The 24,510-nt window shown below is 37.1% G+C and overlaps 1 protein-coding gene across 1 annotated transcript in view; it reads right to left on the reverse strand.

Moving 5' to 3' along the window:
* Positions 1-18,410, reverse strand: part of LOC145985812 (tRNA-splicing ligase complex subunit RTRAF) — a 31,904-nt gene extending 13,494 nt beyond the window's left edge. The window contains exons 1-3 of the mRNA XM_083119901.1: positions 18,163-18,410; positions 8,911-9,135; positions 2,157-2,252 (exon numbers count right to left, since the gene is read on the reverse strand). Of these exons, the coding sequence (XP_082976027.1) occupies positions 2,157-2,252; positions 8,911-9,135; positions 18,163-18,223 (382 nt within the window). The 5' untranslated portion in view covers positions 18,224-18,410. The remainder of the gene's footprint in view (positions 1-2,156; positions 2,253-8,910; positions 9,136-18,162) is intronic.
* Between the last annotated feature and the right edge of the window lie 6,100 nt (positions 18,411-24,510).

The following is a 24,510-nucleotide window of genomic DNA, read 5'->3' on the forward strand; positions in this document are numbered from 1 at the left end:
ATCACAACAGGCATCATCATTGTATGATGAAGGCATACAAAAACTCGTGACCTGCTACAACAAGTGCTTCACACAATGGTGGTAACTGTGTCAAAAAGTAGTGTACAATATGTACATCAAATGGTAATACAAATAGTTTGTAAATATTATTTTCTTTTCTCTTAAGAGCTCCTCATAATTTATTTTCTGCATAACTCCACATGCAATGTGCACACATGCACACACACACACACTCAAAATTGTGACATCTCACATTACACATGCAGATAAGAAACAATCTAAAATTTCAAATGGTTTTGTTTATTTTTACTTTATGTATATTTTATTTCTTTGGTTGCTTTTTGCACTACTTCCTGATGATGAAACTAGGCAGGTAAAAAAATAATTTTGGTTAGACCAATATATTTTCTATGGCAATTATGTAGTGTGTTTTAAATAGTAGAAAGTCATTTTTATAGTTAAATAAATTTTTCATCAGGTTTATATGTAATTTGGCATATTTTTTTAAAAAAAACTATTTACTGAATCATATTAGTTCACATTTTATGAGAACTGGCAACTCTATAATTTTGCAAATCATATATTTCTCTGGGTAGTCTGCAATTTGTGTTGCTTTAATGAACATACAACGAGTTCATCCTCTTTTTATGATTTAATGTAATATTACTCAATTCCTTCTTCCAAGGCAAAACCCATCACAGCCATGGTCACACACACTAATTAAGAAGGTGAAGGAATCCTTTGGGTTTACATGAATGTTTACTATTATATATTTGATTTGCAGAATGTCGATTGTCAGATACAGTTAAGTTTGTAGTGGTAAAGGTAAAGTGTTCCCCTGTGCATAGCACCACACCATGAAGGCGTATAGGGGGTGTGGGGGTAACGCCCCACACTTTCTTGATCTGGTCGTGACTGGGGGTGATGTGATCAGCATCATGCCCCTGACCACCTTTACCCCCCAGGGTTTCCCCCAGGTACCCATGTCATTCGACGCTGATTGGGCGCCGGGGCCGCTTCCATCGTTAGAAAAGTTCCCGGACCCGGGACCTTTAGCATGGTAGTCAGACGCGTTACCGACTGAGCCACCTGCTTTCTGGTATCTGTAAAATGTCAACCGATATCTGCTAAGGCCTGACTAGTTATCCACTTAAAATACCTAAAATATGCATGCAAATATGCACTAAAAAGGTGCAAAATATGCAAATAAATATGCACTTTAGGAAACACCTTACCTTTTCTGAACGTTTTCTTTCAGTTACTGCAAAAACCCTACATGTAAATAGATATATTTCTTTATATCATGTAATATATGTAAAAAGCTGCAGTTCTGTTTACACCCTCTTCTTTACACTGCTGTTTTATAAATGAAATAAAAATTACATTCTTTACAGACCATTTACACATGATTACTACATGATACATAAAATTTTCTACCCCTGTTTTCAGCAAGAATATTTTATACAAAAAACTCGCTCTACTTTACAAGATACAATTGGAGAACATTTTATGGTAACAGGATCTGACAAGTCAAGATCATTCATAAACTGGCCATTGTATAGCTGTTGTTTTTCTATTAAAAAGAGTTGTTGAGTATTCTCGCGAGGATGACGAAAGAAGTCTTATCTCCTTGTATTGTAATAGAAAGAAAGTGGAGAATAAACAGCAGTGACAGGAGGAAATAGGAAGTTCTTTTATTATGAAGACAATATGCCAAATGCACAGACATAAAATACAATTTTAGTAGTGGTTGTTGGCTCTAAAATATGCAAGAAGTTTATATATATAATTCATATGAAATATGTATTTATAAAAAAATGTTTAAAATATGAATTTGCATATGCAACATGCAAAATGCCTAACTATCCGGGCACTACTATTAACGCAGTCCATGACACTACAATATCTACTTCATTTCACTGAATTACAAGTGATGTACAACCAAACTATTATGACAAGCAGAGTAAAGGAATGTGTATATAACACAGTTTACTTCCTAAATCATGATAGAACTTTCAAAACATTGACCCAAAATTTGATTCTCCATTTCATTATAAATTTTGGAATTTATTCTCACACACACACCCACACACACATTTGATCTTATAATATTTCACAAAATCAGGTTTTAAAACAACTGGCAATTTAGTACTTACAATCCAAATTATCTAATGGGTTTTGAGAAACAACTTTTGGAGTATTTGCCATATTTTTCTTCACATTTTCAGCAGTTTGGTTTTTATATTTTTCAACTGAAAGAAGAAAAAACAGCATTAAAATTTCTTAAGAATTCTCATCATGTCTGCTGCTAAAGCAATGATCATACAAACTGAAACAATTCTAACTAGTAACCCGTCACGCGTTTATCATTGTTGTCAAATACACTGTGTGGCAATAAGTTTCTGTGGTGTAGCAAAATTATGTAAACATATATCTAATTCAGTAAATTTGATATTCACAGTTTAACTGTGATAATTTATGATCCTTAGGGAGATTTCACACTGAAGCGACATATCATTTGAGAATTTCACCAATCGAATGCAGGCTTGCATGGCATGTCATGCCACTATGGTGTGAAACATAGCCTGTTGATTGGCTTGTTCCCATGCAACATGTGCTGCTTGGGTCTGAAATCTCCCTTAAAGTTTGTCAGGTCATTTAGACCAGTAGAAGAGCATTGTAAAATTACTACAATCCCCCCCACCTCCTTTCTTCTCTCAGTGCATATGTGTGTTTCTAATTTTCTATAGCGTGAAAAAAATGATCAAGCAACTCAAATGGGCGATTCATGCAGTAGGGACCTAAAAGTTGTCCCACAAGTTTTAAATATTATTTTTCATAATAATATGAATATTGGCCCAAAACAGTAAATAGGATCAGAGAAGCATATCATCAGCTTTGGAATCTTTGGAAATTCAATTTAGAGTAAAAGGAAGTGGAACACATACCCACAAAACACTGTAGCTTGATTTCCATTTTTTAAAGCAAATAAATGAAAAAGCTACTAGTAACTCTTGAAAATACATAACTTTTCAAAACAATACACTATTAGTAATTTTTATTGTTTTCTTGTACTTCACATTAATTTTGTATGTAATTCTCATCTCCACACCACCTTATACAGATTGACCAGCTTTCTAAATGTCCCCTGATATAGAATATTTCATGAACTCTGTGAACAATAGATTTTCTGTTAAAAAATGTTTGTCTACACAGCGTAAGCACAAATTCCCAACTATCCTAATTGAGTAATGATTTTCACAGTTGCAAAGGAGGATAAGGACGGCACTGAGGATTCTGAAATGTGCATGGAAATAAGATTGAGGTTCATATTAGGATGGTAACTTAGTGTTATTAATTTCAAAGACATCCCAATCTTGATTATCTTGCTTCAAATACATAGTACAATAAGTGTTCATGTGCTGGTATTATTCCACTACAAAAAGTAGTATCTTTCTTGGATGACAACATGTTTTAGATAATTTGTTCACCTGGCAACATTGCCATGTTTGAGAATGTGCTAGAAACTACGCTGCAAGGCATTCAGCACTGGTGTGATTTGTTGGAGTTATTGTGACATATTTAAAGCATACCATTTAAGCAACTTCAGCGTAAAAGGCCACAAAAAAAATGATCTACAACCTTCTTTCTAGGACTCTGTGCTACCACATTCATGCTACATTTCTGATAGAAGTGACTACGATACACAATGACAATGTATCATGGAAAGTTTATCACACTCAAAGCATTTGCTGACCTTCATGGTGCACTGGTTATCATAGCATGCTATGATGCAAGGATTCATGGGTTTGAATCTCAGCCTAGGCAAGAATATTCTCTCTCTCTCTCTTCATTAAGAAAGATGACAAAGACATGATCCCAGCTGACAACTTCACTTTGGAATCAACCCTTTGAAATAGATGTACATACTCAATATGTAACAATATAGGATGATCAACAGTCTACTGACAACACTCGACAGCCAATTGTTTAAGAAGACATGCAGTCAACTTCAATAAATACCAAAAAGAATGTGGTAAGTCAGGAGTGGAGGAAGGTGTACCAGTAGCGGCTTCTGCCTATTCGCACTTTCGCACGTGCTCACCCAAATAAATCTGTAATGCAATTAATTTTTATTATACTTATTCACTTAATACTATCTCCTTCAAAACATCAAACGTTTCCACGCCCAATCGCCGACCATATCTTTGTGTTACGAGCGACTGCAGATTGAGGTTCGTTCGTTTCGCACGAGTGGCAGCGTTCTCAGATGCCTCGGAAAGATGCAAGGAAAGAGAGGGGATTGGCGCCTGAAGCTTGCAGTATTACGGGCTTGACGAGCACCACCAGTGCTGTGTTCATGCAGTGTTGCAATCCCATTCCATTCGAGATTATGTGGCAGAGTAGACGCAGCCCTTTTTTGGAAAAGGGACATTTCTATGGTATCTTCGCCCACACTATTGTTCCAAGCATGCTAGGCGGGAGAGAGAAGGGGAGCAACTGAGAGCAAAACGCGTGTTTTAAACAATGTCTTGCATTGCCTTTGCTTAGTGTAGCAGCTTGGTCATAATAAACTGTCCTTATGGAGCTGTAGTCGATCAATGCGGGTGACGGGATCATTGATCAGTCAGCTGTTTTCATTATGTGCCAGTTCATGTGTTGCAAGAATTGTTACACTGTCAAAAGCTTGTTCCTGTTTCAGTGCAAATTGTTTGATTTCATGATGAAAGGGAAAACTCTACACAGCGAAAGCATATACGTAATATTTAACGTTGTTGAATATGGGAAGTTAGCTACAAAGCGTGCAGCGACTGCAGTAATAATATGAGACACAACGGAAGGGGAAAACATCTGAAATACGAAGCAGGGCAGTGTGTACTGTTATTTTCTTTCATATTTATTATTCACTTGATTTTGTTATTTTGGTCAGTCGGCCATTAGAAATAAACAACTGCTAGATAGATTACAACTGATTTTCTGCATGTTGTCTTTGGATCGGCTACCTTGTTTGCAGGAGCAGCTTCAGATAAAATTTTCATCCGGGCGAGGTGTTGCCTCCTCTTTTGCACCCTGGTGCTTCTACTTTCCACCTTGCTCCAATGTAAATCATGATCGTGGTATATATTAACGGTTTTGATGACGAGAAATAATAGCCTTACTTTAGAAATACTTTGAGTGTTACTGTTAAAGAACGAACATGTTTATTGTATGTGTTATTTAATACATACGTATATAATGACATCGAAGTAACAGTAATCACTTAGCTTAAATTCCTACATGATTTTGCAATATGCTTATTAAGTTATTCAGCAGTAACTTAAATTAATTCTTGATAACAATAAATCCAACTCTTTTTTAAAAACAAATAGCCACACACCCGGTGGAGGCACATAGTGGTTGGGATCACACTTTAAACTGTAGGTCGTGTCTGCTTTTCTATGCATGGATCTAAAAAATAAACTCAAACAAATAAATAGCCAAGGCTGAAGTGCACACCCATAGAGCCAGACCACCAGCCGCCACTGCTGTGTACTCTGTACTTCCTGTGGATGAGGAACATGAAACACCAACGAAATATGATTTGATAGACAAAAATGCTTGGAACTCTAGAACAAAGTACATGAGAATGATACTATTTCATTATTAACGTTTCAACTTATAGTAGCATGATTGATTGATTTGGCATTTTAAGTCCACTTCATGCACAGTAAGGCTAATCAGGACTAGACCTACAGTTTAAAGTGGGATCCAAACCACTATGTGGCACCACCAGGTATCGTGATAGCAGAATGAGAATTTCTGTGTGTCACAACCTTCAGGTTGCATCTGTTACTGGATGACCAAGTCAAATAACTATTTTGCCTCCTCAGCCAGGAGCTGTTGGACACACTTCGAAGAAAACTGATAATGGCAAGAGGTGCAGATGTTGTAAGTGTCAGAAATCATAACAGACTTTATAAGTATATATAGAATTATTATTATTATTATGAAATGTATATAAAAAAAACACCATCATGCACCAAAAAGAATCCAAGTTTCAATATTTGTTGTTTCATGTATAGCAAAAATTCTGTAAAAGTATATCTGGAACTACAATTACTGCTCATAGTGTATACTGTTACTATTACCGTAAAGAATTAAAAACTGCAATTAAGTATCCTAAATATGAATTAATAAATCTTATGTTGATAAAAATTCTAAAATACCAAATTTGTTGTTTCAGTGGGGATAAAAATCATACCCCTTGCAGGCAAACGAATTTTCTCTCATATTGCTAACAATGTATATATATGCAACACTCAATTTCATAGTCACTCTGTATGTTGAAACAAAATTACATTGGTTTCCTATTATAGATATCTCTTGTTACATGAAGTTGAAATAATTTTGTCCAGGTAAAAATTTGCAGTGAAAAATGGGTTAATAAATTCATATTTACTCCAGGACACAAATATTTGTAGTTTCACCAACTCTGTTGCATTTCATTTATTTTATGTTGCTTCTACTCATGTTCATCTACGAGGAATCAGGTCACAACAAAGATACATTTTCCCCCATGTTACATGTTGAAACGCTGCTCGTCAAAAGTCCAGGAACAGAATAAAAAAATGCAATGTGTTTGTGCCTTCTGCCTCTGTGTTTGACATCTCTCCATTTTTTACCATTAAAATACTAGAGAGATACATACAGTGGTCCAAGTTCTGATTGTTTAATTCTGAACTAATCACTGTCCTTGGGCATTTCTAACATGGTTAGATAACTTTCCAGGTGCTTCTACACACATAATCATAATATTGATTACTAGGCAGGGTGCGAAATCCTGTGGGGGGGGGGGATATCCCCCCACCAACAATCTTGCCCTCACAAATCCCCCTCATCAAAAATTTTCAGGGCGGGAGAGTGTTTGTTACAACAAGCGAAAGATAAGAAATTACTTTTAATATCAAATATACTGTATTAAGAATAATATCGAATGCATACACAAATTAGTGTAGTTGTGAGTGTTCAATGCTTTTTCTCTCTCAGGAGATCATTAACAAATCTACATCAATACGCACAATAACAGTAAAACAGGAATGCATACTATGAAATCTAATTGGTTTATATTAACATAAAGCAAAAACTTACACATAATAAAACCACTTCAATTATTTCATAATTTATTAACATCTTTAACCAGTTTGTAAAGGACTTAGTTTGCTACTTTAATATCTGATATAGAAAAAGTAACAATTTTTTTTAGTAATTAATAATATATTTTTAATTTAATAATTTATTTTTACTTTTAATAACATTATAAATATGTATATCCTATAATTTATATGTATGTTTGTAGGGAGGGGGATTTGTAGATGAAGATCTTTCTTCCCCCACCAGTCTTAAATGATTTCACACCCTGTTACTGCGAAAAAGATTTTAAGGTACAAAATTGTGGTCGGGAAAGGGGGGGAAAAATGTTTCTGAAAATGTTTTCGAAAAAGAGTTGATAAAATGCTCCCTTTTTCTGCCCCTTCCGTACGTAATGAGCATGGACCATATAGAGAAATGTGGTTCTACCAAATAGGTTTTGTTGAAGTTTGTCTTTTCTCTCACGGGGTTTGGCTACATTATCTTGGGAACAATTGGGGCTGCAATGATTATATTATACCATTTTATAGCTCTCGTTCTGTTCTACAAAATGAGACTATAGGATTTTATGTAGCTGCTCAAAAAGAATATAAAAAAGGAAAGTTAAAAATTTGTACTTACGTGTTAATCATTTACGTTTGTCCAATTTTTTAACCAAACATGAAAGAAAGGGGAGGAAAAAGGTGCTGAAGCATCAAAGAGGGGGTAAAAAGGGGATAAATGTGCTAATCTCACGAAAAGGTGTGATCATATTACTTGATTTCATATCCTAAAATACATATATCAAACGATCGGAATGAAAACAGTTTTATTTTTGGAAAGGTGCTGCATCTTAAAATCAATTCCCCAGTGATTATTTACTGTGTTTTATGGAGAATGTTTTTTTTTTTCCATGTACTGCAATGTTGGACATTCTTTGCAAGCAGCCATCTGTGTCCTCATGGATATAGACTGCTGCTGCCATCTGCATGGGGCTCAAAGAGGTTTTCTGCTCGAGACCTCTCACTGCATGGTGAGCTATTGTCTTGTTTCCATTCCATTATCAAAATGTTTGGGAATTTTGATCCCGAAATGCTTTCATTGTTAGGTTATTTGGGCCAGGTTTATGACTAAGCATTACCATAACATCACTAAATGCTTTGAACAACTGATCACGTGGTACCTAGTATCAAGCACAGAACCACTTCGAGCTCCATGTGCAAGTATGGCATTAGTCTTTGTCCAAAATGATAGTAAACAAAGAAAGGCTGTTCGCTGGGAAGTACAGATGCTTGTCTTAGCCACTTCTTTATATCATATTATCTCAGATAAATAGTAGTTTGTGAAACTTTATACTGCGACAATTACTTTCTCGAACCATCACACTTACTTCCATAATAATTTCCAGTATTCTGCAATACTTCCTAATGGTCCCATAATTCTTGTGAAAATCATTAAACACTTGAAACTGTAACCCTGACAATTTAATAAGCATCTATCCTATGCATGGTGTTACATGAATATTTTGAGGTGTTACCATTATTTTATATCCCATCGAATTTACATTTTCAAAGTGCTCTTTAAAGTTTTAACTACGTAAAATTATATTTTAGTTATATGATATAACTTCAGTTAATGACACAATTTACATAGTAAATAAATATATGACTTTATACTATTACATGTGAGCATGTAAGTTAAATTCTATTTCTGTTGCATTGTGCATGACAAATTCACAAATGCTCATCATGAAGAACAGGCAAATAAATGCAACCTGGAAACCTAATTTGAATTCAACTTTACCATTATCTGCATATTCCAATCGAACAGCAAAGGCAAGAAGCCATTCCAGTATTTCAGATGGTTTCCCAGACAGAACAGGACATGCCAAATCCTCCTGATATTGCTTAAACACCTTTGGCCAATTAGCAGATTCAACATGCCGCAATGGCTCACGGTCCTCAATTTTATAATGACGAATCTTCTGGTCTTCTAACCACAAAACAAGATTACAATATTCTTTCTGATCTGGAAGTAAAATAAATCAAGAATTTTTCAGTTTCTTAAAACTTTTCACAACATATATAAATGAATATTTCAAGTCAGCAAAAACATGAAAATTTGATGGAAGGAATGTAAGAGCACCTATGCCAGTGCCAAACTTTTTTGTTATATTATTTTTTAAATAAAAAAAAATATTCAATTTACAAAGCACGTCCAGAAAGCAGCACCTATTTGGTAATAAAAAAGAATGAAAAAAATAGTTGAATAACACCATCTTACTCTGAAAGTACATACCTTGAGCTATTTGTCTACATATGAGGGGCAGTCAAATGAAAAACGAACACCCGCTACAAAGTGACAATGGAGTTTGTTTTATTCAAAAGTAATTGCCACAAGTGTTAAGACATTTATCCCACTGGGAGACGAGACAATCAATTCCAGTCTTGTAGAAAGAGGTAGGTCATTGACGGTTCCACAACCACCCACTGCTGCACTTCCTCGTCCGAATGAAACCTACATCCACGAATGTCTTTCTTCAGGTCACCAAAAATGTGGAAGTCACAAGGGGAAAGATCGGGGCTGTATGGAGGATGTTCAAGCATTTCCCAGCCAAATGTCTGAAGCTTATCCCCCAACAGATTGGCAGTATGGGGACGGGCGTTATCATGCAAAAGGATAATTCCGTCCAACAGCATTCCAGGGTGTTTTGACTTTATGGCACGTCGCAGTTTCTGCAACGTGTCTGCATAGCACTGCGCATTGATTGTGGCTCCACGCTCTAGGAAGTAGACAAGCAGCTGGCCCTTGCAGTCGAAGCTGCAGCTCATCATGACCTTACCGGAACTCGTATGGACAGCTTTGGATTTCTTTGGCGGGGGAGAATCGACGTGTTTCCATTGTTGGCTTTGCCGTTTGTTCTCGGGTTCAAAATGGTTGCACCACGTTTCGTCCCCTGTGACGATACGTGACAGAAACGCATACTCTTCCTCGTGGTACCGCTGCAAATGACTCAGACATGCAGTCATTCTGTCAATCCTTTGTCCCTCCGTCAGTTGATGCGGAACCCAATGCGTGCAAATTTTTCGGAACTGCAGGTGATCTTTGATAATGGCATGCACAGAGTCATGACTAATACTTACCTGAACACGAATTTCTTCCTCTGTGATTCGTCGTGTCTTCCCAGATCAGACCATCCATCCTCCCAATCACATCAGGCGCAATGGCTCGATGGGCCTGTCCCAGGCACGGATCGTCTTGCAGTGATGTGCGTCCTTCGCAGAATCTCTTCTGCCACTCGTGCACACTTGTCAGGGACATGCAGTGTTCGCCATACACTGCAGACATGCGACAATGAATTTCGCATGTTCCAGCACCCTCGGCCACCAAGAAATGAACCACACCTCTCTGCTCTTCTTTGCTTGCTGGACGAACACACTTTTCACTACGCTCACTTCCTGAGCAATGACGAAGCAACTGTGTGGACCTGTGCGTTTTCACTATGCATTTCTCCTACACTATAGATGGCAGTATCGATACGTAACAACAGTGTTGCCAACTTTTGCGAGGAATGTGTTTTATGGTGGGTGTTCGGTTTTCATTTGACTGCCCCTCATACATACCAATGGCACTGATGAGTCAACAGTGAGAGAATGGTGTAGGAAGTTGATGGTGAATGGACTAACATACATGATGAAGAATGTCTTGGCCAGCTATCTGTCATTACAGGATAAATTGCTGTGTGATGTGGATGATATCATGCAGCATGATCCATAATGCATGGCATCTGAACTACCAACAGGTGTGTGCCGTACCTGCTGGATGAGATGCTGCATTCATATCTTCAACGATATGAAAACAAACGTGATTACTGTGTTGTCCACATATATTGGATGCATTGCTCTGTCCCACATTGTGACAGGTAACAAAACCAGGGTTGCTTACTCTATGCCTGAGAGCAAATGAGAATCCATGACATGGTATCATCTGTGTTCTCCCACCTTTTCTGTCCACAAGACAATCACCACTGTGCTCTTGGAAAAACATGATCCATATTTTGGATTGATGTCATTGTGCAATTAAATATTGCATGATTTGGAAAAACACCCGTTCCTCATCCCCCATATTGTCCTGATCTCTCTCTTCCTTGAGTACTTCCTTTTCCCGAAACTGAAATTGCAGCTGAAAGGGACTCAGTTTGATGCTGTTGCAGACATTCAAAGAGCTTCGACCTATTATCTGAACCCTATTCCAGTCAAATACTTCCACAAGTGTTTTAACAAGCTGTATCAGAGTGGCCAGTCTACTATGAAGATAAAATTCAAGCATAATTTCTCTATTTCAACCTTATGTATTACCGCCTCTCACCACCCACACACTAATGTATTAACAATATAAAAGGTATGTGCGATTCCAATGTATCCAAATTCAATTCAATTAAATGGTATATATATATCTAAAATATTTAATTTAAGGTGTGGAGTTTACAATTGCCATTTCAGACACTGGAACTCGAAATACATGAACACACAATCAACAAATGCTACGGGATATATTAATTTAAGAAAAATTGTTACTTCTATAAGAATTCCAAACTCAAATTTACCTAATCAGTTTCAAGATTTTTTATCCTGCAATAATTTTCCATCTGTCAGATAGATTATTCTGTAAAGGACACTAAGAAAGTAAACAAATTGAGAGAATTCTGTATTACTTTCCAAGTAGGTTTCCTTTACTTCCTCAAGAAAAATAAAAGCTAAGCTGTGAAAAACTTGCCTCAGGGCATTATAAAGGCTGGTTTACATTGGTCGAGTGAGCGGGAGAGTTACTGGCCTGTCTGCTCAACTTGACCCTTCTATGGTGAGTAGCTGTTTACCCACTTCTTACTAGACTCCAGCAAAGTGGATTCGTTTGGTGCTCTTTTCACAGAATGAACCATCGACATCGTTGGTGATTTTTTTAAAAAAAGTTCTGAAACGGTTTACACACTTTTCGTCACGAGAAATGAATAGAATAATGTACGAGGACATGTCTGGAAAGAAAACAAATTTCCTTGATTTTTCTATTTTCGATATTTCTTGGTTGTGTAGAACGTCAATTACTTATTTTTAATTTTACTTCTACGCCAAATACATCAAGTCTCATCTCCTACACTTATAGCTTCATACGCCCATAGTTTATCTTGTTTGTTCCTATAATGGACACAAATTCCATGGACATTGGACACTCACACAACACAGACTCTATATGTCTATATTGTCCTCAGAAAGTGTTTACATTGACCAAGTGGTCTGTGGAGTTTATGTGCGAGTGAAAAAAATCAATGAGAGTGGAAGCAACTAGGTCGAGTCGCTGTCCTCAGTGGACAGCCACTGGACTGTCCTGACTACTGGCTCCAGTACTCTCCCCACTCGTTTGCACGGGGAGAGTAGCTCGACTGACCCTATTCGCTCCAGCTACTCAACCAATGTAAACCAGGCTTAAAGCATGTATAAATCCAACAGGATTTGGTTTAATAGAAGTTGCAATTTTTCAAGTCTATGGAGAAAAATTCATGCAGAATTAAATTTAAAATTCTCAAAGCCAATAATTCACAAATAATTCCCAGTGAGTAGCCACCCTGTGTATGAGTGTTGAATTCAGTGAACTGAAGCAGAAGGAACGTACACCCAAAAGTGTCATTGTGTGTATGCAGTTCCTCGTCCTAGTCTGGAAAATTATCGGACACACAGTATATAAATTAATTACAATATAGCTGCAACCTGCAATTGTGTTTTAGTATCAGAAACGTTGTTCAGAGCCGTATCCAACATTTTTGCATACAATTATTTAACTATAATTAGGATTGCCCTTCAGAGATTTATTTTACCTGAAAGATTACAATAATCTAAGTCAGCAAACATAAGCTTATTAATGATTATATCGTAACAACTAAAATATACACAAAAATACCAATTTTCATATTGTATTAATATCCACCTGGGATTTCAGAAGCCCACTGCAACATAAATAGTCAAAACAAATATTTGTCCACTAAAAAAAAAATAATACTATTTGCCGTCATTAAACCACCATTTTCATCAGTTTATATAATGCACAGAGCTTTTGCCAGGCCCATATCTCCAGGGGAATGGAGTGTCCATGGGTTATCAGTAGGAGTGTGCAGGATACCGAAACGGGACCGGGATCGGGAAAAAAATTCCCATCCTGATCACTTCGGGAAATGACTTCCTGACATTTTAGGATCCCAAGCAGTCAGGAAATACCAAATGGTCATTTCAAAAAGTCGTTAATTCTCGATGTTTTCTGCACTGTAAATGTCTGGAACTTATCGGAAATTGTTAGTTTTTGTTCCAGAAATACAAAAACAATCACTTAAAGTGTAGAATTCGAGATTTCCACAGCTTCGGGAAATTTCGAACATTCCCACCGTGAATGTCGGGACTTAAAAAAATTACCCGTCCTGGCAAAAAACCTGTCACGCACACCCCTAGTTACCAGGGAGACTTTGTAAACCAAGCTCATGTTTCTAAACTTTAACTGTATTAAATTAAGGTAAAATATAAGTGTGTGGGTCACTAAGTTAACCCTAAGGTGGAAAACCAGTAACGCTAAAGTTAAGGTGTAGTCATTTTGACAACCTTACTCATTTGCTTTATATGAAGAGTTTTAAAATTAGCTATTAACATAATTTTTCTAATAGTATTAGCAACAAACAAAAACTTTTGACATGATTTAACATTCACAGTTACATTAAAAATAGCAATTTGTTTGGTATTCTCCACATGTTGCTTTGGAACAATGGCTGCATTACATTTTTGTCATCCTCTTCTCCTTTCATGCTTATCACAGGTTGTATGGAAGTTTGATAGATGGATGTTGTGCCATGAGTTGCCTAAAGCAACAAAACTACAGTTTCCAGTTTTGTTTTGCAAAACACAATCGTTTTTCCTCGTTAAAACAAAAAATAGATGTGGCAAATTCGGTTACGGTTAAGCTAATGCTTCGTCAGAACGACTACGCAGATAAAATAATATCACATAATTTGTAAACTTGACAGCAATTCAATTCAGACAGTATCACCCCATCAACAGCCAATTGAAGTTACGAAGGGTGCCACATCTCTTGAAGAGTTAATTGACTACTATTGACATCATCCCTTACTACACACCCCATACCACTTTTGATTGTACAGATATTTTTTATATCATACAAGAGAAAATTTACAATATTCAATCATAGTGCCTACCCTACATTCCACCCCTGGCTGAAGGTGCAGATAAAGAAGAAAAACTTTCTAAAGTATAGAGAATCTTCTAAATACTTGCCACTACTTAGACTTCTGCTCATGTACAAGATGAACAAATATAATAGCTGCTGTTCATGTTATGTGAACTTATCCTTCACCAAGTTGTGAGCAAAATAATATCTGTCTACATATTTCACTCTTAAATGGAACAAATTATACGAAATAGTTTTACCTAATGCCATTGGGGGGGGGGAGGGAGGGTCAGTCCCCCTGCCCTCTGTCTAGCTTTTTCATAAATCGGTTTGCATTTGCTTGGATTAAATTGTTACTGCAACCTTCTTATGTAGGCCCTAAATGTAAATAAACAAATATGCTTTATGAGTTGAGAAGGTTACGTTAGCAATGTAAGCTGTTGCCTGAAGAGGAATAAGCGCAGGCTAATTTATGAAGGAGCTCTGTGCAAAGAGAGAGCAGGGCATCTCAAATGAAACTCAATGCGTTACTATTTAAAACGCATATTATTTTCATGGTAGCTTCTACATTTTTTAATTATTTGAGGGCACATTATGGGATGCACAGGTACCCCCTTACACATAATATGCGAGTGAAACCCTACTGTGTATCTGTTACCAGGGAAACTGGAATGAACACAAGTTCAGGAGATACGTAATATATATATATATTTATTTATTTATTTGAATCGAAGTTACATGTAGTTAGTTATGTCATGTTCATGGCTTACATTTTAGAGCCCTCTAAGTAGTTTTGGTGGTTTACAGACGGCAGTACTGCTTTAACAGTAGTGAAACTTGGGAGGGAGATTTACACCAAACTATGTATGTTCTTCACATGTGCTCTACTGTACTGTGGAACTGAACTGTGCTCATGCTCTACTGTGATACTGCTTCTAATTTGCATTTGTATTTATGTCACTTAGCATCACCTTTCTTACAAAATGTGTAAATAAAACATTAATAACTGTTCATACATACATGCTCTTTTGTGTTTTTAGCAAGAAAATAGGCAAAAAATTCTTCAACTATTAAAACAAAATATAGCTAGCCTTTTATTTCAAACACTGGGCATACATAATTGATTGATTTGTTGTTTTAAGTCCACTTTATGAACAGAAAGGCTAATCGAGACTGCACCTACAGTTTAAAGTGGGATCTGAACCACTGTGCCATTTGCCTCCACCAGGTATCGAACCCGGAACAATGTTATCACTACGACATTGGAGAGGCCCTGGGCATACATAAGAAATAACAAGAATAAAAGGACAAGAGGGGTAACAAATTTTAAAAACTTTTTTAAAAAATGGTAGACTGGGGAAATGGAATTAATAAAGTAGTGTGTGGAACGGTAAAATTTCAGTAACCACCAAACGTCTCTAATTCCCTTATTTTTCACATTGATACTTACGTATTCTGCATTCCTAAGGATTCTTGATGGTGGCATTTCGTTTTTTCCACGCAAATAATCTCAATTTTAGACATATCAAGTAATTTTTCTTTGTTCTGTTTCGCTTGTGTTAGATGCGATATGGCGGAGAAATCTTGACTAGCGTTGTCCATGATCAGTGGTTATGCAGTGTTGCAACCTTATTCATAGAAAAATACCTACTTTCGTGTTAATGATTTTGTATTTCTTTCCAGGTTCGAAAAATGCACGGCAAGGTTAGGTTAGGTTCTGTTAGGTTAAGCAAACATAGTTAAAAATTGTTTTTTTAAATTAGAAAAATATTTTTTTTCGGGTTCGAAATCCCCACGAACCATTCATAAACAGCCCCACGAACCATGCACGGCAAGGTTAGGTTAAGTTCTGTTAGGTTAGGCAAACATAGTTAAAGTTGTTTTTTAAAATTAGAAAAATATTTTTTTTCGGGTTCGAAAACCCCACGAACCATTCATAAATAGCCCCACGGACCATTCACGGATAGCCCCACGAACCATTCATAAATAGCCCCACGAACCATGCACGGCAAGGTTAGGTTAGGTTAGGTTCTGTTAGGTTAGGCAAACATAGTTAAAATTGTTTTTTTAACATTAGAAAAATTGAAGATAATTTATTTTTTGGGACATTCCAATTCCTTCACAATTCCATGGCAAATTACAAATTCTACTGGATCAATTTCACCACGCATCCTGTGCACGTCATGTTGTCGCAAGTTCGTAATCAGAAATGATGAACAGTAACGCATGTTTATTTACGTTCTACAACTGTTACACAGTTACAAAACAGCGTATTTGGAATCACTGACCGGTTGGTGTCATTAAACGCACGGAAAAATTTGGTTCACGTAGTAGACGGACATCAAGGGAACAACTTTCGTGCATTGGAGTGAAATTAATGTCGAAAATTACATGATTTACCAGCAAAAAAAATTTAAACGAGGGGAAAAAACACTTCCAAGACCTTCACAAAATATAAATAAACTCATTTCGGTAAGTACTTTTTCCTGTAAAATTGAAGAAATAAGTTTTGCAGAAACAAAAATTTTACCTGTGGAACTGCCATCTGTTCATCATTGTAATTAAAGGTACAAAAATAACCAAAATAAGAGCAGGAAAAAATTACTTAGAGGAAAAAAAGGTAAAGAGCTTCCCTGTGCTACGCACCATGACATGAAGCTGTATAGGGGGTGTGGGCTTAGGGCCCCACACTTTCTTGATCACGGCCTAAGATGGGGGTGATGTGATCAGCACCATGCCCCTGGCCACCTTTAACCCCAACAGTTTCCTCCAGGAACCCACTTGGTAACATCATCATCTCGGAAGAACGGATTTCTTCATTTTTACAAAATAAAGTACTTACTGAAATGAGTTTCTCTAGCATTTTGAAAGTTTGTGGAGGTATTTTCTTTCATCGTTGAATCTGTTTGACCGGGAATTCATTGTTTTTCACGAAAAATATCTCTCCGATGCACAATTGCCGTTGCTGTTCTTTGCTTCCTCTACGTGAACCGGATATTGCGCACGTTTGATGTCGTAACTTCCTGTCAGGGTTTCCAACGCAGTTGTTTTGCAAGAAGATGAAAAAACAAAATATACATTCCTGATATTACTACGACCCCAAATTTTAACTATGTTTGCCTAACCTAACCAAACCTAACCGTGAATGGTTTGTGGGGCATTTTTTGGTTAAGAAGGTTGGAAACACTATATACCCACTGATCCACGACGCTACTGATTCTGTGCCCGCCATATTGTGTCTTAAGGAAGCGAAAAAAGGACGGACAATAATTATTGTTACTGATATTATTTTCGTCAGAAAAGCAAAATCACACCTTAAAGGATGTTTCGTAAAGCACAATAAGTATGAATGTAAAAAGGGACGAAATAAACGAGTGAGAGGTATTCCGCCGAGAAGACGTAATACCCACTTTATACGACACTGGGTGGGTGCCGGAGCGACTTGGTGGGAAAATTCCAGGTTCTCCCCTACCGGGGATTGAACCTGGGTCTCTCACATGGTAGTCAGACGCCCTAACGACTGAGCTACCGTGGCCATCTTTACTGAGAGGAACATGAAAATTAATGGAACGACTAGCGATACACGTGTTCTTGTTTTCTTTAAAATAAATTCATGTATTGTATCAAGAGCCAAAGTAAAAAAAAAGTGTAAGAATTACGAACTCTAACTGGGTGATAACATATTCACAAATAAAAACACTATTACTATTCATTTCATGTTAGATGTGGACAACATAAAGTGACAAAGATGACAGAACACTAAGTGTGTGGTTATGCTAAATTTGTATTAAGTAATTTGAACTCCATTTTTAAATATGAACATTTGTTTCTTACCATTGACATTGAAACTTTCAGGTGAAGGGTAGTCCAAAGCAGTTAGCTTTCTTTTGAACATACTTATTCTCTAGATTCTCACGTAATTAACTTTGTTCTGATTCTTTATGAAGTAATTTAATAATAAATATATCCGAGCTACTCGACTGGGGACACTTCCCGAAAAACTCAAAAACACGTTTTCTTTACGCTACAAACGGAACGCACTTGCCTCGTCTGCTGTTAAGCAGTGTTGCCAAGAGCAGAAACGTAAACTCACTTGAAAGCAATGTTGACAAATGAAATTTGAGCAAAGAGCTATTGCGGGAGTCTCTCGGCTCTGTCCGAAAGGTACAATGGGATCCACGAGTATTACCGTGCAAATTGTCCATGACTATTTTCATTAATTTTTATCTTGCATCTTATGAGTTTTTAAGCAATTTTTCTTTATGTATGCTGCTGCAGAAGTTGTCAACAGCTTGTTTTGCGTTTTCTTTTAATTCTTGAAGCTCTTATGGGTCAAATAAAGGGCACGAACATTGTGATGGACAATGGACATTTATTTCAACTCAATTTTTTTACAGCAATTTTAAAAACCACACCTTGGAAAAATGACTCCTGCAAGTTCTCGCGTCTCTCTGTATTCATTTTAAGGTCAAAACTAGACTTCCAAAGTTGCGAGGCTAGCTATGTTAATACGTCACTACTTAGAACTCGTTTGTCGTCTGCTCTTCGAACGTTCAGTGTCTAAAGGCCGAATCACACGGAACTGGTTCCAGTTAGTTGGCGCTGAACTGGCTGCCTGCCCAGATGTGATGGCTGCCTGGCTGCTCTTCGTGGGCTGAAAACTTGGACGCGATAAGTTTTGCCATCAATAATGCAACCAATTCGATGACTGGATTGAAACCGTCATTCTCATTCTTTGGACGTGAGAAAACGCCGCATGACTCTCGGAAAACGGAGCTTCAGAGGGAAGATGGAACCAGGCAGGACGTCAGGCCGGAGAGACAGATGGATTACGTTGTACCGCTAAAGGAAAGAATGAGCACGGCTTTCGAACTTGCAAGCGAAGAATAGGAAAAGACGAAGGGGTGCCCATCCCCCCCCAAATCATATCATTCGCGCCCTCAAACCATACCGTAATACCCACAAAGTATTAAATTACGACAGCATGTCTACCGAAAGTAACTTTTTTCTTAGCTTTACCGAACACTTTACTTGATCTAGCCTTCCTTCCTAAACAGTGGTGCCCATCACTCAAGATCGCCCCTAAAATCGTTCATCATAATCCCCCCAAAATAGTTTGGATGAATATGTAATAATTGAGGTCTATTTGAATGAAATACCATGTTAAACTGTCCTAATTTTTTAATTGTTCGATTTTCGTAAAAACAACAAAAGCTTTGATAAGTTAAAAGTAGTAAATTAAATTATGTAAATATGCATATAAATAGTGTTTGTGAGTGGGTTTATAAAACTCGCAATTTGAGTATTTAACACAAATTGTTACACAACTTAAGATAAAGCTAGAAAATTCAACCTTGGCAAACCAAATAACATGCTCCAGCCATATGACAGATTCAATTATTGTTTCACGAGACATTGCAGAACCCTAGCTAGAAATTCTTAAGCTCAGGGCGATAATATAACACGATTCCTCTTTCGAAGTACTCATCCCTCCATCACCCCCATTTAATTATGTGGATTTTATCTTCAGTGTAAATTTAACTTGTTAAAGTTAAATTTTCCTGTGACAAGAAGTTAGAAATGCAGATTTGACATATTTTTGTTCCAAATGATGCACCTGCTTTAAATACAGACTCGCGCGCGTTACCACTTATTCCCACAGTTCAAATAAATCATAAGGTGCGTTGCAAAATGATAAGAACGGTGTGGAATTTAACATATTGTGGGAACGAAAAGGAAACAGGAAACGAAAGTGATGCAAACTGACAGAGAGGAAAGAATGTTATCAGAAACGTGGTACTGTTCAGGGAGACGTGTATGTGTAACAGCAGGCAAGGTCGAAGCCAAAAGAGCGTTGCAAAATGATAAGAACGGAGTGCGGTTACCCCAGTAGATGTCGTTGCCAGTGGCTACAGAGGGCGCTGTTGCAGCTAGCATGCAGGTCGCGAGGTATTCATGCCCTGTTGAGGAGTACGACAGCATTGATGAAGGTGCAAAATGGGCCGTCGAGCAGGATTGTCGGAACATGAAAAGGGCCAGATATTGGCATATAAAGAAGAGGGAGTGTCTTCGAATGAGATTGCACGCCGAATTTCTCGCAGCGCCTGTGTGGTGAACAATTTCCTAAAAGTTGGAGACAGGTATGGAATGAAGAAAGCACCGGGAAGGCCACAGAAATTGATGCCCCGACAGGAACGTGACGTCCCGAGGAAGCTGGCTGCTGGTGAAACATCCCTCAGACAGTTGGCTCGTGATCCTCATATTCATGTGGATGAATCAACGCTATCACGGGCTGTGAAACACAGCAATCGTCTCCGATATCGCAAGGCCAAACGACAGCCACAACTCACAGCACAACACAAGGAGCGTCGCCTCTACTGGGCCAACATCCACATGGCGTGAAAGGAGGAACGGTGGCGGGTAATTTTCAGTGATGAAAATAAATTCAATTTGGATGGTCCCGATGGCTGGAGATACTATTGGCATGATCTCCGCAAAGAGGAAAAGATCTTCTCCAAGAGACAACAAGGAGGACAGTCTCTAATGGTGTGGGGTGGCTTTGGTTAATCATGGGAAAACGAATCTCGCCTTTCCCACAGGCCGTATGAATGCGCTCGGATACCAAAACGTCCTAACGGACAATCTATTGCAATTTCCCAATGGCATTGGTGGCGATCAGTGGCGTTTTCAGCAAGACAACGTCACTATACACACTGCTGAGTCCACTTTCTTCTGGTTTCTTGACAGGAATGTGCATGTCATTGATTGGCCTGCGATATCCCCTGACATTAACCCCATGGAAAACCTGTGGAATCTTCTGTGCCGTTCAGTGTACGCCAATGGAACCCAGTACAACTACGTTCATGACTTGAGGAATGCTATCGTTGCTGCATGGGATGCCCTTGATGCTAATCTATTGAAAACTCTGGTGGACAGCATGTGTGATCGGGTCTTCAAAATGGTGTACTGCCATGGTTCGTGTATTGGCTATTAAAGCAGGTCTGGGATGCCGTTCTTGTCATTTTGCAACAGTAAACATGGTCACTTTTAAGGTGTGTTGCTTTGTACCTTCTCCTTGCCTGCACATGACTTCTGGTCAACACGTTTTCTCTTTCTGTACATTAGGTGAGCATTGTAATGTGCTGTGTGCCTGTACCTGTAACTTAGTAAACGTGTCACACATACTTTTTGATTCCTTCTTATCATTTTGCAACGCACCTTATGTTGAGTCCTGTTCGCTCGAGGTCAGTGATTAGTAAACTTTTGTCACGACAGGAACCGCGCACTGCCTCTACCATAGATAACAAGACCTCAACTGCCTCCCCAAGCGTGAGGTGCATCAGAACAGATTGTTCTTTTTACAATGCTAGCAACTCATAAAATAAAAATATCACAAGAACAACTGATAATTTATATAACAATCAATGTTAATTAGCGATAGTAAGCTAGTTCAGGTTGGCAACAATTAAAAATGCCTACGTGGAAGTTCTTATGTCGCCAAAAACTCCTAAAATTAACAGCCAATAGAAAAACGATATATTATTGAAAGTGAGATAGTGAATTATATGCTTACATGATACAATATTAAACTAGGACAACAAATAACGAAACTGACTTTATAAAGCAATTCATATGTGCCCTTGCACATAAACTGAATAAAGAAATTTAGTATATGAATTTATAAAGAAGATTAAATTACTTTGATCTTGTCTATTGTTGAACAAAGATTGATATTAAGAAGAAATATATTTAATATGCGCTTAAACAACAACATTTGTGTTAAAGTTAGAAATAATCCTAGCCATCTTGGATTTAATGAAAACGTTGCATATACTAATTAGAATGAATTCATGTTGCAAAAATACGCGAATAATATAATAGCAAAAGATAAAACATAAAAAACCAGTTCGTCTTCGAAGGAAGAAAGTGATTTTGTAAGAAGGAAATCTCCAAGAGTAAAAAGCCCCAAGTGTTTTACCCCTCATAAGTTTGTTTTCTCTGGAAGGGGAGAAGATTGATATATATTATAACATGTATTATTGTATATGGTAAATTAGCAGTTATGGCCAATGTACATAGTCTGTGCACAGGGGCTGATCCAGGATTCAGTTTTGGGGGAGGGGGGCACCAATTTCCAAAAGTGTACACATAAATACTAATGAAGATTACAGTAATACTTTAAATTAAAGTTTACGATGGTGAAAGAAGTCTTTTATACTTTAATATTTCTTTAAGTACCAATTCCAGTCATCTGTACATGCGACCAAGTTATTAAGAACAAATATAGTTAATAATTACATTGTAAAAAAAACAATATATTAAAAATAGCGTATTCCTCATGAACACAGAAACTCATGCCCCCCCCCCCCCCCAGGTCAAGTTACAGAAGTATTTTCATATTATAAACAGTCTGTTTTTACTTCATTTCTTATTTTTTTTTTTGCTTTATAATTAGTTTAATGTAGCACCTGAGCCCTTTTCAGTAACATGCATGATACATGATAAAGCTGCTAGTAATTTGGACACCAGTTTAACTTTTCAATCGTCAAATAATTGGAACTTACTAAAGACATTTACCTCACCCTACAAATACTGTAGCTGTAGTGTTCGTGAATGTTTCCTTGCAAATATGTCAATAACCTCCTCTGGTTTCACTTGGTAATTAATTGTCTTTATGGATGTTCAGGAGAGCCAAACCAATCAATCGTTCATTACCCATTGTAGATCTAAGGTAGGTCTTGATTTTTCGCAGATTGGAGAATGAAAGTTCAGCTGTAGCCGTTGTGACTGGAATCACACACAACAGGTGAAGCAAACTACTAATGTTGGGATACAAGGAAGAAAATTTGTACGCCTCTGCTGGATTATCTGGGGTAGATTTTTCCAATAACCAGGATTGTCTCCATAACTTGAGATCCCCTTCTAATGCTAAAATAGACTGCACATCATCTTCATAAAATTTAGCTGGGTCATCATCTTCAACAATGAATTTCGGAATGACTTTCTGTAGAGTGCTTAAGACTTCAATCTGGTTTCTTTGAAATCTATAATCAAATTCAGATATTAAATAATCCAGAAAAGGGATGAACATAACACATCTGAAATAATCAATGACATTCTTTGAGGGAATATTTGACCTATGTCTTTGATTCTGTGCAATTCTTGGGATTTTTACATCAACATTCAGCTCTTCAGCAAGTGCTTTACTTTCCTGAAAGACTTCATCAAACTCTTGAGCACTGTTCTTTATTATATCTAATAGAGATGATTAAACAATGTAAAGTAAAGATGAGAACATTGTTAAATAAGTGGGAGCTTAGTTCTGATCGTACCACCTGCGATTCCTTTTGTTTAAAAAATTGCTAACCATTGTTATAACTGTATATTTAGTCAAAATATAAATAAATGTCTGATGAAGGGAGCGTGTGTTCTCCTGAAACGTCACAATGAAAAACTGTTTTCTTATGCTTGTAATAGCCGTAAACTACAAGAAAAAATTCTACAATGCAAGCAATGTGTACATACAAGAAAAACTACTAGTATTCCACCTTGTTATAAGTTTGAATATACTTATTTATGAAGTTCCAATCTTGATATGTTTATGTCATTAAGTATAAGACATAACAGATACCAAAGAAGATTTATGCAATATTTATTACTACCTATAATAATATGCATAAAATATTACCAGGAACGTTACTTTTCGAAAACTGGATCTAATATAGTTTTTTGCCATTCAAAAAATATTCAACTCTGCCTATTTGACATTTATTTCCTTAACAGGACATTTACTTTTACAAATTATGCCGATCTTCGCTATACGTAACCTACATCATGAATAAGGTACCTGAACCCAATATGGCATATTTGCTGTTCCCAAGTAGTTACTTGGTTAACTCAACAAATGGCATTAGTATCTCATTTAGACTGTTAATGACGTGATTGAACCTGTTGGCTGTACCTATAGTACAGCAACTTGAAGACAAAGAAGCGAAATAGCTGAACCTTGTGATTGTGTTCTACGTGATCTAATATTGCATAGTTATGTTATTACTGCTACAATTTCCAAGTGACAAGTGTTTATATCTCTAGTACATATTATGATAGCTGGGCAATTCCATGGAAATGTCAACCTCCAGACCAAAAATTCAAAAACTTTGTACGTAAAAATGAAGATGATAT

This window comes from Lepisma saccharinum, chromosome 3, assembly GCF_977018435.1.
Source record: "Lepisma saccharinum chromosome 3, izLepSacc3.1, whole genome shotgun sequence".
In the NCBI taxonomy this organism is placed as follows: domain Eukaryota; kingdom Metazoa; phylum Arthropoda; class Insecta; order Zygentoma; family Lepismatidae; genus Lepisma; species Lepisma saccharinum.